This window comes from Nyctereutes procyonoides, unplaced genomic scaffold (genome assembly GCF_905146905.1).
Source record: "Nyctereutes procyonoides isolate TBG_1078 unplaced genomic scaffold, NYPRO_anot_genome, whole genome shotgun sequence".
NCBI classification, from domain to species: domain Eukaryota; kingdom Metazoa; phylum Chordata; class Mammalia; order Carnivora; family Canidae; genus Nyctereutes; species Nyctereutes procyonoides.
In genome coordinates this window covers 22,493,555-22,506,755 of record NW_026575047.1, presented here as the reverse complement: position 1 = coordinate 22,506,755, position 13,201 = coordinate 22,493,555, and the positions used below count along the sequence as shown (strand labels likewise).

The window sequence follows — 13,201 nt, the reverse complement described above, 5'->3', positions numbered from 1 at the left end:
TGTGTGACAGTGATGATGTCTCTATCCTTGAGGATATGCTGAAACCCGTCCCCCTGCCCCACCACGAGGCCCAGTCCACCTGTCCTCTCCTCCAGGACATCCTGGGCACTCAGAGAGGCTCTTACTCCTCAGGAGTCCTTGGACCTTTTAATCCAGACTCAAAAACCAAAGCCAGTGGCACCTGCTCTGGTCTGACCCTTTACACGGGTCTCTCCTTCGGTTCTCTCAGCCACACAATGGTGAAGATATCACTGCCCTTGTTTCACAGGTGAGAAACTGCAGCTCAGAGAAGGATGAAGCCACTTGTCCAACGCTCCATAGTTAGAGTGAAGGGAAGCCAGTCTCGAACCCTGGTCCCTCTGTGCCTCATCTGTGATGGGTGCAGAAGCAACCAGGACTCAGAAGAAAATATGTCCATATTTTTAATAAGCCTTATTAGCAGGACAAAGATCAATTCAGGTGTATTTATCAAACCACCAGGGAAGTGTGGAATTGGAAGACTGAGAGTGACTGTCCCCACCCACAGGTGTGAAACGGAGTGTCAGGGAGGCTCAGCCACCATCTCAGGTCATCCAGGGATGTGACAGTGATTCCCTCCAAGGACACACTTATATCAGGTTGAGTCAAGGCTCTGCTGTCTAGGCATTTGGTGTAATGAAGGAAGGGGATTAGTCATCTTAATAATTCTGCTTAAATGATATTCAACTAAAAAAAAAACTACCCCCCAATTTTTTTTTTTCCTTTCCTGGTGGAAAATTTTATCTTGTCCAAGCTGATTTTCTAGCTTTAGGACATCATCCAGAGGATAGTTTGAGTTCCGTTCCAGGAGTATCTACCTGGCCCCTTCCCTGAGCCAGGTGAGAATCCAAAGAGGCTCAGGAACTGGATTCCCCTAGTCAGGCCACCAGGACAAAGCCCACATGCAGGGGGCTTAACACCAGAGACATACTTTCTCACAGTGCTGGAGGCTGGAAGTCTGAGATCAAGGATGTGGGCACAGTTGGTTCCTTCTGAGGCCCCTGTCCTCGGCATGTAGATAGCCATCTTCTCCCCACATCCTCACATGGACCTTCCTCTATGTGTACCTATGTCCTAAGCTCTTCTTATGAAGGTATCAGTCATAATAGATTAGGGTCCACCCTAGTGACATCATTTTACCCCACTCTCCTCTTTAAAGACCCTGTCCCCAAATGCAGTCACATTCTGAGGTACTGGGGGTTAATGCTTCACCTTATGAATTTGGGGGGGGCCTAGTTCACCCCATAACAGACACACAAATTCCCTGCCCTTGGTGAGATCCTGTCCAGAGGCACAGGCACACATGAGGACAGACAGTTATAAGTAAGGATGGTCACAACCAGTACAGTTATGAGCAGCATATAGAACACAGAGTGGCAGAGGGGGTGGCCCAGGGGAGCTTCTGGGGTGATCTGGTGAGAGATCTGAGTACTGATGGATGAGCAAAGTCATGGGTAGTCAGAGGGCAAGCCTGAGCAAAGGCAAGGAAAATCTGGCATGAGTAGGTACTCAACAAATAATGGTGAATGGGTGTGTGCATGCAGGATTAAGTATCAGAAGAGGATGATTGTGTTCCAGCCCCACGACACCTGGGAATATTTGTCTAGTGACCACATCCTTGATAGAGTTAATTTTCTCAGGGTCTGCTGGAGAGCATGGGGCTACAGGCCGAGCAAGTATGGGAATGGCACTGCCTCTCCCAAACTTCACTTCTTCCCTGTAACGTCAGCCTAGCAGCTCCTCAGATGGCTGTTAGAGGACTCATGATATCAAGGGTGTGAACACATTGGGCCAAGGGCAAATTAGTGTAGACATGTTCTGGAGGTGCAGGAGGAGGGTGCTTGGGGAACAGAGAAATCTCGAGTAACTGCCGTCCAGCCCAATGAGCCACAACACATCATGTTCAATGCCGAGAGACCAAACATGAGCACTGGAACAGGCCTTGGCAATTGTCCAGGGACATTGACCTGGCCCCCAACCTCCCCTTTTACCATCGAGGACACTAATACCCTAGCAATGAGCAGATCTTTCTACACAGAGTACACACGATGGCCTTTATTTAGAAAAAAGTGAGAGCATTTGGGTCCAGATATGGCACATTATCTGGGGACAAGGTGACTTAAAAAAATAATAATGAGTATTCATTGCACACTTGCTGTATGCCACGTGCTGTCGTACTTGTGTGGCTCTTCTACATGCTTTTCGAGTATAAACTCACAGAATATCCCACAAATGAGTCTATGAGGTGGTGGCAGGGTTGTCCCCATATTACAGAGGAGGACATTGTACCACAGAGAGCCCAAGTGACCTGTGCAAGGGGTCACAGGTTGTAAGTGGCTGAGCGGAGGCTCAACCCCAGGCAGTGTGCCACCCATGTCTGGGGTTTAAACCACTAAGCTGTGGCAAAGCAAAGGGACAGCTCCTATCACCTTCACCAAGGTGTCCCAGAAAGTAGAGCTGTTTGCCATCCGGAAAAGCCCTGGGAATTTGAGATCACTCTCCTGCCCCCAGGAAGGAAGTGCTATTAGTGAGAAGCCCAGGCTCTCCAAATAGCTGGAGCACTGGCCTGGAACTTGAGCTCAACTTTTAGGTGTGTGACCTGGGGCAAGACACTGCTCACCTCTGGGTTCGTTTGTTGGCAGGCCAGGGAGAGAAGTTATGGAAGAGGAAGTCTTCAGGCCAAGCACTGCCTCCAGGCTGCTAGGCCAAGAGGGGACATGAAGTCTGCACATGTCCAGTCTTAGGAGCTGGGATAGCCTGTGGTGCAGGGCTGGACCAGGGGCAACTGCTGGAGGATGGTCTCCTTCCACCCCTGGGATCTGCATCCCCTCTGGCATCCACCCTCAGAGCTCTAATTCAGCAGGTCTTGGATCAGGGAGGTTGAGTCAGGAGAGGTGTACAGGGACAGCTCTGCCAGGGGCTCACGTCCACACTCGGAGTCTGCCGGTGGCTGGTGGCCATGCTGTGCTCCACTGGCAGGGCCTTTAATGGTTGCTGGCTTTGGAAGTTCTCACAGCACAGGGGTGTCCCAGACACCAGGGACCTCCTCCCATTGGTAGTTGCACTTTAAAAAAAAAAAGATTTTATTTATTTATTCATGAGAGACACAGAGAGAGGCAGAGACACAGGCAGAGGGAGAAGCTGGCTCCTTGCAGGGAACCTGATGTGGGACTCGATTCCGACCTGAGCTGAAATGCACATGCTCAACCACTGAGCCATCCAGGCATCCCTATAGTTGCACATTTGTGTTGACCTCTTGCTCCTGGGGCCTACTGAATTTTCAACCCCACTGGGAAAGCATGAAACACTTTTAAATGGCAGAGAGTGGGGGAAGATCACCTGATTCAGTTTGAGTTTTAGCAAGATCAGGTGAGATGTCCTGTTAATCACGACGAAGCCAGAGAGAACCCATGGAAGGGCCTGAGATAAAGGGGGGAGAGAGGGGAGGAGGAAATGGAACTGACGATGGACTTAAAGTCCCGTGGGTCCCCAAGACACAGGGAGGCAGCTGTCCTGGCCCCTTCCCACCGCCTCCCATAGCTCAGGGCCCAGCCATGCTCAATTATTTTGTTCCTCCACCTACCCCAGGGCCTGCGGGTCTTGATTCAATGACCCCCCCATCCCCACCCATGCCCCTTCTCTGCCTGCATATTCCCCGGGCTTACTCAGGAATCTCCTCTTCCAGAAAGTCTTCTGCGATCCAGCCCTAGTTTCATTGTCTGCAATCCACTAAACCTAGTTTGCTTGCTTCTTGTGTCTTTGTGGGCTTGATGCCTGCCTGGCCTTCTAGGGCTTCTGCATTCCCCAAACATACCGTCGCCCGCTGACCTCTGTCCCTGCTCTCTGCCTCCGGGAGCAAATGGCCGAGGCACACTGTCCTAAACCTGTCATGATTAAAGGTACTTGTCTGACATCTGGGGCAAATTGGCCACATGGTGAATTAATTCTCATGATGTCAAGTATGCATTGAGGGCTCCTGCCTCCTCATTGATTTCCCTGCAGGGGCAGGCGAGAAGGAGGTCTTCCCCCTCCAGAGCCAGTGCTGAGTGAGCAGGACAGAGGAATGGCCAAGTGGCAGATCGTTTTTCTTCCAAACCCAGAGCTTCCCCATTTGTTCCAAAGCTGCAGGGTGGCCATGCCCACGTCCAGCAGGCTGCTCAGGGGCTGTGTGTTTTCTGTTTGAGCCTCAGAATAACTACGGGATGGATAGTCCCGGACGGATCAGTCTTCTCATAAATGCAGTAGCTCAGAGAAGCAAAGTGACTTGGCTAAGGACAGGGTTAGAGAGGCAGGGTTGGGGCCCCACCAGGCATCCCCTGCCATCAGGGACGCTCCGTTCTGTCCCAATCCTTAGACACCCTGGGTTTATGCCCAGTGCTCCCTCTCTGGCCTTGCTGGGAGGGAGAATCAGAGGATTCGTGAGAAGGCAGTTTCCCTTCCAGGACTCTTGGGTTGCCCCTCTGACTGGGCGCGGGAGGCAGCCCATGGTGCTCATTTCCTGTTCAAACGAGACAGAACTGCCGCATTTCCTGCCGGGCCCCCGCCCCCTCGTGGACTCTGCTTCTTGCTCAGAGATGCCCTGGCCCGGCTCACAGCCTGCGGAGCATGGACTCCCGGGCCCGGGCTCACCCAGGGGCTGCCAAGCGTGGCCGCACCCCAAGAGGGACGCCGGGCAGGAGGACCAGAAAGGTAAACGCAGAAACAGGCCTGTGGACCTGCCATGGGGCTCAGAGGCCCAGCGTGGGAGGCTGTGCCTGCCTCCCTCTGCTGCCTGAAAGGCTTGGGGCCCTGGTCCCGTGACCTTGGCCGTGGAGCTCTCGCTCTGGGGCTGCAGGTTCCCTCTGGCAATGTGCCTGTGCTTACAAAATGAGGCCACGGCAGAGAACTGCCTCGCACGGGCCGGGGGGCGTCCCCTTTTCCCTCCCTGCCCCCACTGCAGGTAACCTCTGTCCCTGGGGCAGGTGATGAGAGGTGGTGGGGACCGGCTGGCCAAGCAGGGGCAGGGGCCCCGGGAGAGGCTCCCACCTGCCCTGTCTATCCTCTGATGTGTGTGGACAAAGGGACAGGGATCAGGGCTGGAAGCAAGGGGCCCAGGGACAGATAAGTGACTATGGAGCATGGGCATTTTGTCTAAAATGCAGCTCGTTCTATTGCTGAATCTCATACAGTTCAGCCTCCTCTTACAGCAGTAAAAGATTCTGGCCCCATAGCTGGCAATGTCCATCCCGGTGGCTTATAAACCCCTTTTCTCACCTCCACCCGATCACTAGCATTTACTGAATACCTTCTCTGCAGTAGGCATGGTGCCTGGAAGCAAGACCCCCACCGTTAAAAAGTAAGACCCTTGCCACTGTCCCAGCCTCTGCCGCTAATGCTCATGGGCACAGTGTTAACTCAGCGTAACAGCCTAGGGGGTGGGGTCTGTTATCATCTCCACTTTCAGATAAGAATACTGAGTCACAGAGCAGCGATGTACTGGCCCAAGGTTACAGGCCTAAGTTGCAGATACCAGGTAAGACGGAGTTGAATCAAAGAGAAACGCAGGGCAGCCTGGTGGCTCAGTGGTTTAGCACCGCCTTCGGCCCAGGCCCTGATCCTGGAGACCCGGGATCGAGTCCCACATTGGGCTCCCTGCATGGAGTCTGCTTCTGTCTCTGCCTCTCTCTCATGAATAAATAAATAAAATCTTAAAAAAAAAAGAGAGAGAGAGAGAAACGTAAACATGAGGAGTTGGAGCTTTCAGAGAAGAGGCTGGCAATGGGCCTTAGATACAAAAGTCTCTAGAAGGGGGAATTTCAGGCTTGACCGAGAAAGGTCAAGAAACTGGCTCGGGTTCTCACAGCTGAGTGGTAGAACCATCCAGCACCTCTAGCACCGCCCCCCATGCTAGAGGAGACTACTGAGGTGGGCAGAGCAGGTAGTCGGCTATCGGGGTCCGGCTTTCCCTTCCAAACAGTGTTTGACTGACACAGTTGCCTGAACTGTGGGCCTTGTCTGTTTTGTTGCCGGTGAATCCCTGGAGCTTTCTCAGGGCCTGGTCTGATAAGCACACATGTGCTAGCAGAGATGATAGCAGAGAGAGTGGATTCTAAGAGCACCTGGGTCCCCTCCATCTGGAGAGTGGCCCATATTCCCCTGGCCAGCTTAGGATGGCAATTGCTCCCACTGCCAGCTCCTGCCAGCTGGGCAGCTTTTGCCAGGGGGCCTAGATGTTTCTGCTCCATGGTCCTGTCTTGATTGTGACCATCTCCTTGGATGAGGCCAAAGGAGAGGATTACATGGAGGCAGATGCCTCGTTCTCCGGGCTGAGGCCTGTATCTCTCTAGAGGTCCTTGTCCTGAGGTGCTCAGACTGGCCTGCAGATCGACAGCTGAGTCTGGAACAGCATGTGCAGTGCTGTGTGTGCGTGCATGTGAGCGTGTATGCACCTGTGCAGCTGCGAGCAGCCTCAGGCCCTAGATGCTGTTCCCAGATGGAGAGCCGGTGGGGGAGAGGCAATGGGGTGCAGGGGGACACTGCATGGGCTCCAGCCCCCATCCCAGACAGCACCACGGACACCTCTGTGCCTGTTTCCTCACCTATAAAATCAGCATAACATAGTACTGATCTGAGGATTCCATGAGACAGTACCCCAGAAAGTGCTCTGAACAATGCCCGGCCCATACCTCTTCTAAGTGCCAGCTGCTACTGCCGGTGGCTGAGTCTGGCTTTGCTTTTTGCTCCAATGTGGCTTAGAAAGTGGCCAAATTCAGCTGACATAATAGTGTGTGGCTGCTTGCACAGCACCCGCTAAGGGCGTCAGGTCTGCGAGTCCCTGTCTGTTGCAGCCGTCAGAGGCGAGCCGAGCTCCGCGCCTGCGTGGACGGAACGCACCCAGGACGCCTGCCTGCGCAGGTGGGCCCCGACAGGCAACGCACCTGCGGCAGCCTCCCCAGACCAGGGGACAGCCCGGGTGCGTCCGGTGGGCCCCTGGCTTGTGCCCGACTGCCAGATCTGACGTGCTGTCCTCTTCCTTCCCAGGACTGGTCCTGCTTGCTCCTCGTGGCCTCCTTCGTGGGCGCCTTCGGCTCCTCCTTCCTCTACGGGTACAACCTGTCGGTGGTGAACGCCCCCACTCCGGTGAGTGCCCCGCGGCTGCGGGATGCGCCCGGCAGAGGGCGCTGCGGCCACGTGCAAACTGCGGGTGCTACCTGCCCAGCCGGCTGGTACCTGATGCTGCAAACCTTGGCTGGCTGGTTCCGTAGCAGAGGGTCTGGGAGAGCGGGAGAGAGCCAGAGGGGGAGATGGGAGACACAGAAACAGTGGTGACAGCACGGGGTGTTCAGTTCCTTGCCGAGTGTCCTGGGAGAGCGCAAGGCAGGGAGGGGGGGTCTTGGGAGGCCCAGGGGCTGATCCTGAGGGATCTTATTCCTCTGCATAGACTCCGAGGAGCCAGAGAGACCTCATGCATAAACATTTTCCTGATGTTCTTTTTGCGTTTATGGCTTTTAATCATAGCTAGAGGTCACTTGGGTATCTGTTGGGTAAGATCGATTGTTGGCTTTTGTGTCTGGAATCAAGACATTAGGCATGTCAATCAGGAAGAAGAGGCTGTAAAGCAACCAAAGGTGTTTGTTTATTTGGGATCTTAGGGTTTGCAATGTGGGAGGTGGGGAGAGGATGGAGATTGACATTGCGCTTGGAATTGCAATGGGGAGTGCAGGGTTATAAGGGCAGACCCCAGGAGGCTGGGTACCTCGATTTGAAGGAGTTGTGATCGGTGCTGACAGAAGAGTTTAACTGACCACCTAATGCAGGATTGGCTCTGGAGCAAACGAGTGCTACCTTCTCTCTATTTCAGTCCACAGTAGAGGAGGTCTTCCAAGAGGTGGCCAATGTGCAAGTGGCAAGTCATAATCGACAAAAGTCAAGACTTCATGGTGTTCCCAGAATTCAAACAGGAGTCAATAGGCTCTGCCTCCTCAATATCCTCCCCACCCCATTCTGAGGGACTCTCTTAGCAATACTTACTTCCCTTTTGGAATGTCCTTTTACAAGTGCGTTTCCCTAGGCCCTCCTAATGCCTCCCTGCCGCTTTGCTGGTTTGGTTTGGTTCTGCCTACCTAGACTATTAGGTCTAGGTGCTACCCATTCCTGAGGGTGCTGGCTTCTGTTTGACCTACCTCCACCCTTTGGGGGTAGGGTGAAGGATGTGGGGGAAGGCTTCCTGGAGGAGATGATGCCTCAGTGTCATCTTAAAAGCAAAGTAAAAGTTGGGATCTGTGAAAGGTTTGCAGGAATGCAGGTGTGATGCGGTTGGAGCACAGGAGGCCTTTTGGGGAGCATAGGGCAGGAGCTAAAGGAGTGAACAGAAGCCAGACTAAAGACCTTCCTGGAGGCTTTTCAGGCTTTTCCTTGTTTGGGGGTCCAGTACCTCCATGTGCAAAACTGGACAGTTGGGTCTCAAAGGGTTCCCAGGAGCCCTAGGCCTTTTTAAAATTCAGATATCTTTCAAAAGTCCCACAATGTCTTTAATAGCTGGTTTGTCCAAACTAGGAAAATAAAAAACAGTACCTATATATGTGACAGAAATATAAAAAAATAATTACAACTATGAAATCTAGATGTAGATGTTCATTATTCTATTCCCTTACTTTTCTATGCATTTGAAAAGTTTTAAAACATAATGTCCAAAATAATTACATCTCTACAAATGTGTCTACATATATGCAAGAAGAGGGAAGTTTCCAAATCATGGTACTGAGCCTGTCCTATTCTATGTTGTCAGCAACTATGTGGACAATAATATAGGAAGGACGTCTATGATGTTTCTCGGTGGATGAGCTAGAAGGAAAAATGAATGTGTTAGGAAATGACACATGTTAGAGTCATGGGCCAGGACAGTTCTGATTTCTGTGTTTTGTTTTTGTTTTTTTACTCTGTTAACTCTTGTACATTTTGGGGTTCTGTGTAAGTTGATTTGAAAAACGGATTCTGACGCTAAGACCACTTTGAAAACCAGGGGCCTCAGTGGCCTCCTTGAATTCTTGCAGCAATCAGTGGCTTTGACTTTGTCATTGTGCATCATCCCAACACGGGGACCTGATTTGTCCATAATTGTCTTTAAAAGAAGATTAGAAGTTTACACTCTTGCTTTATCTTGACCGTTCAGCAGAAACTCCAGCAGAGGGTGGAAGACCTTTGCACTCATGGTTTGTGGAGCAAAAAGCCTTGTGAAACTTGAACCCTGAATAAAATGACGTAGGCAGAAAAACCTAAGTTCACACAACAGTCGGCAGAAGAGGCAGGATCAACTCTGTCATTCATCCACTTACAACTTGTTTGTAATTAATAAACCTTATTTTTTAGAGCAGCTTTAACACAGTTTACAGCAAAATGGAGCAGAAAGTTCAGAGAATTCCCCCCACATCCCTTTCTGCCCACCCCCCACGCACTGCCCTCTCCGCTATCAACGTCCGGCACCAGAGGGGTACATTTGTTGTCATCAGTGAACCTGCCGCGCTACATCAACATCACCCAAAGTCCACGGTTCACATTGAAGGTTGACTCTTGGGCTGTGTCTTCTATGAGTTTTGACAAATGTAGAATGACATGTACCCACCATTGTGGTATCTTACAAAACAGTTTCACTGCCCTAAAAATCCTCTGCTCTGCTATTCCTTTTTCTCTCCCTACTAACCCCTGGCAACCACTGATCTTTTTACTGTCTTCATAGTTTTGCTTTTTCCAGAATGTAATGCGGTTGGAATCACATAGTATGTGGCCTTTTCAGACTGGCTTCTTTCACTTAGGATTATGCGCTTAAGCTTCCTCCATGTCTGTACATGGCTCAAAAGTTCATTTGTTTTTGTTTTGTTTTGTTTATTAAAGCTGAATAGTATTCCATTGTCTGAATGTACTAGTTTCTCGAGCCACTCATCTGCAGAAGGACATCTTGATTGCATCTTTGCTTTGACGACTATGAATAAGGTTGCCATAAACATCCATGTGCAGGTTTTTGTGTAGACAGAAGCTTTCAGTTCACTTGGGTAAATACCAAGGAGCATGATTGCTGAATCACATGGGAAGAGTATGGTTAGTTTTGCAAGAAACTGAGAGGCCATTTTGAGTTTATCTTTGTGTATGGTGCAAGAGAGTGGTCTAGTTTCATTCTTCTGCATGTGGATGTCCAGTTTTCCCAGCACCATTTATTGAAGAGACTGTCTTTCTTCCAGTGGATCGTCTTTCTCCTTTGTCGAATATTAGTTGACCATAAAGTTCAGGGTCCACTCCTGGATTCTCTATTCTGTTCCATTGATCTATGTGTCTGTTTTTGTGCCAGTACCACACTGTCTTGATGACCACAGCTTTGTAGTACAACCTGAAATCTGGCATTGCACATGAGAAAATGCTCTGCATCACTTGCCATTAGGGAAATGCTGAGTGAAGTAAGTCAATCGGAGAAGGACAAACAGTGTATGTTCTCATTCATTTGGGGAATATGAATAATAGTGAAAGGGAATATAAGGGAAGGGAGAAGAAATGTGTGGGAAATATCAGAAAGGGAGACAGAACATAGAGACTTCTAACTCTGGGAAATGAACTAGGGGTGGTGGAAGGGGAGGAGGGCGGGGGGTGGGGGTGAATGGGTGACGGGCACTGAGGGGGACACTTGACGGGATGAGCACTGGGTGTTATTCTGTATGTTGGTAAATTGAACACCAATAAAAATTAATTTATAAAAAAAAAAAAAAAAAGAAACTGAGAAGCCACCTTCCTAAGTGGCCGGGCGGTTTTGCATTCCCAGCAGCAATGGGTGAAAGTTCCTATTGCTTTCCATTCTCACCAACATTTGATGTCATTAGTGCTTTGGATTTGGGATCTTCTAAAATAGATGTGTCCTGGTATCTCATTGTTTTTATTGTAATTCCCTAATGACACAATGATGTTGAATACTTTTTCATATGTTTTTTGAAAAGACAGGAATATCTTTTCATATGTTTACACATCCCTTTTGGTGAGGTGTCTGTTCAGATCTCTTGCTCATCTTTTTTTTTTTTTAAGATTTTATTTATTTATTTGACAGAGAGAGTGCACAAGCAGGGGCAAGGGGTAGAAGGAGAGGGAGAAGCAGGCTCCCCGCTGAGCAGGGAGCCCAATGCAGGGCTCAAACCCAGGACTCTGGGATTATGACCTGAGCTGAAGGCAGATGCTTAACCAACTGAGCTGCCCAGGCTCCACTTGTCTATTTCTTTAATTGGATTATTTGTGCTGTTATGGTTGTGGGTTTTTTTAAGAGTTTGTTGCAATATTTTGGACAACAGTTCTTTATTAGATGTGTCTTTTGCAAGTATTTACTCCCAGTCTGTGGCTTATCTTCTCATTCTCTTGACATCGTCTTTCCAAGAGCAGAAGTATCCAGTTAGTTGATGAGGGGTATTTCAGTGTCTGAATATAATAATGGTTCATCTATTTTTCCTTATAGGTCTGTTAGCTTTTGCCTTATGTACCCCATGCTCTGTTGTTAGCATACACACATTAAGGCTTGTTATATTTTCTTGGAGCATTGGTCCCTTTATCAGTATGCAATGCCCCCCCTTTTTCCCTATTAACTCTCCTTGCCAAAGTATTCCCTGTCTAAAATTAATATAGTTATTATTGCTTTCCTTTGATTCATGTCAGCATGGTGTATCTTTCTTCATCCCTATACTTTTAATCTGTATGTGTCTTTATATTTTAAGTAGGTTTCCTGTAGATAACATATAGCTGGGCCTTGTTTTTTTTTTTTATTCACTCTGACAATCTCTGTCTTTTAATTGCCATATTTAGTTCATTGACATTTAAGGTGATTATTGACATAGTTGGGTTAATAGCTATATGATATGTTATTGTTTCCTATTTGTTGTGCTTGTTCTTTGTTCCTATTTTTGTCTTCCACACTTCTACCTTTTGTGGTTTTAACTGAGCATTTTACATGGTTCCATTTTCTCTTTCCTAGCATTTTAATTTACCTCTTTTTTACCTCTTTCTTTTTTTAACTTTCTTTAGTGGTTGTCTGAAAGTTTGTGATACACATTTTCAACTAATCCAAGGCTACTTACAAATAATACTACCTTGATTCACTGGTAATAACACTTCACTTTATAATAGCAAAATATTTATAATTCCTCTTTCCCACCCCTGTATTATTCATTTCACTCACACATAAGCATTTTATATAGATAATCAAATACATTGCTGCTATTATTGTCTTGAACAAACTGTTATCTGTTAGATTAATTAAGAATAAGAAAAAAGGGGCACCTGGGTGGCTTGGTTGGTTAAGTGTCTGACTCTTGGTTTCAGCTTAGGTCACAATCTCAGGGTCACAAAATTGAACCCTGCATCAGGCTCTGTGTTCTGCGTGGAGTCTGCTTAAGATTCTCTCTCTCTCTCCCTCTGCCCCTCCACCCTCAAGTAAATAAATAAATCTTTAAAAAAATGATAAAAAGTTGTTCATTTTACCTTTACTTATTCATTCTCCTATGCTCTTTTCTTTATGGAAATCTGGGTTTCCAAGCTTTATCTGGTTCCTTCTCCCTGAAAAACTTCATTTGACATTTCTTGCAAGGCAGATATACTGGCAACAAATTCCCTCAATGTTTGAAAAAGTCTCTACCTCTCATTCACTTTTGAAGGATAATTTTGCAGGATACAGAATTCTAGGCTAGCAGGGTTTTTTCCTCCCCACCTCAGTATTTGGGTATTTTAGTTCATCCTCTTCTTGCATGGTTTCTGAGAAGTTGGGTGTGATTTTTATCTTTTATCTGCTATAGGTAAGGTTTTTTTCATCTGGCTTCTTTTAAGAGATTTTTTTTTTATCTTGGATTTTCTGAAGTTTGAATATAATATGCCTGGGTGTAAGATTTTTTAAATTCAATTTGCCAACATTAGTTTCAGATGTAGTTTTCAATAATTCATCAGTTGCATATAACACCCAGTGCTCATCACATCACATGCCCTCCCTAATGCCATTATGTTTTTGTTGTTGTTGTGTTTTTTGTTTGCTTGTTTGTTTTTACATTTATACTGTTTGGTGTTTTCTGAGCTTCCTGAATCTGTGGTTTAGTGTCTGACATTAATTTGAGGAAATTCTCAGTCATTATTGCCTCAAATGTTTCCTCTGTTCACACCTCTCTCCTTTCTCCTTCTGTGTGTTCCCACT

General features: G+C 48.1%; 1 protein-coding gene across 5 annotated transcripts in view; it reads left to right on the top strand.

Annotated features, from left to right (window-relative positions):
* The window catches only part of SLC2A9 (solute carrier family 2 member 9), a 223,565-nt gene that overhangs the window by 31,975 nt on the left and 178,389 nt on the right, over window positions 1–13,201 (top strand). For 4 of the 5 annotated variants that reach the window (XM_055326806.1, XM_055326804.1, XM_055326805.1 and 1 more), the window contains one exon: window positions 7,039–7,137. In XM_055326806.1, the coding sequence (XP_055182781.1) occupies window positions 7,039–7,137 (99 nt within the window). Of the gene's footprint in view, window positions 1–4,579; window positions 4,708–7,038; window positions 7,138–13,201 lie in introns of those variants that run through there. The other variant, XM_055326801.1, reaches the window with a different exon arrangement.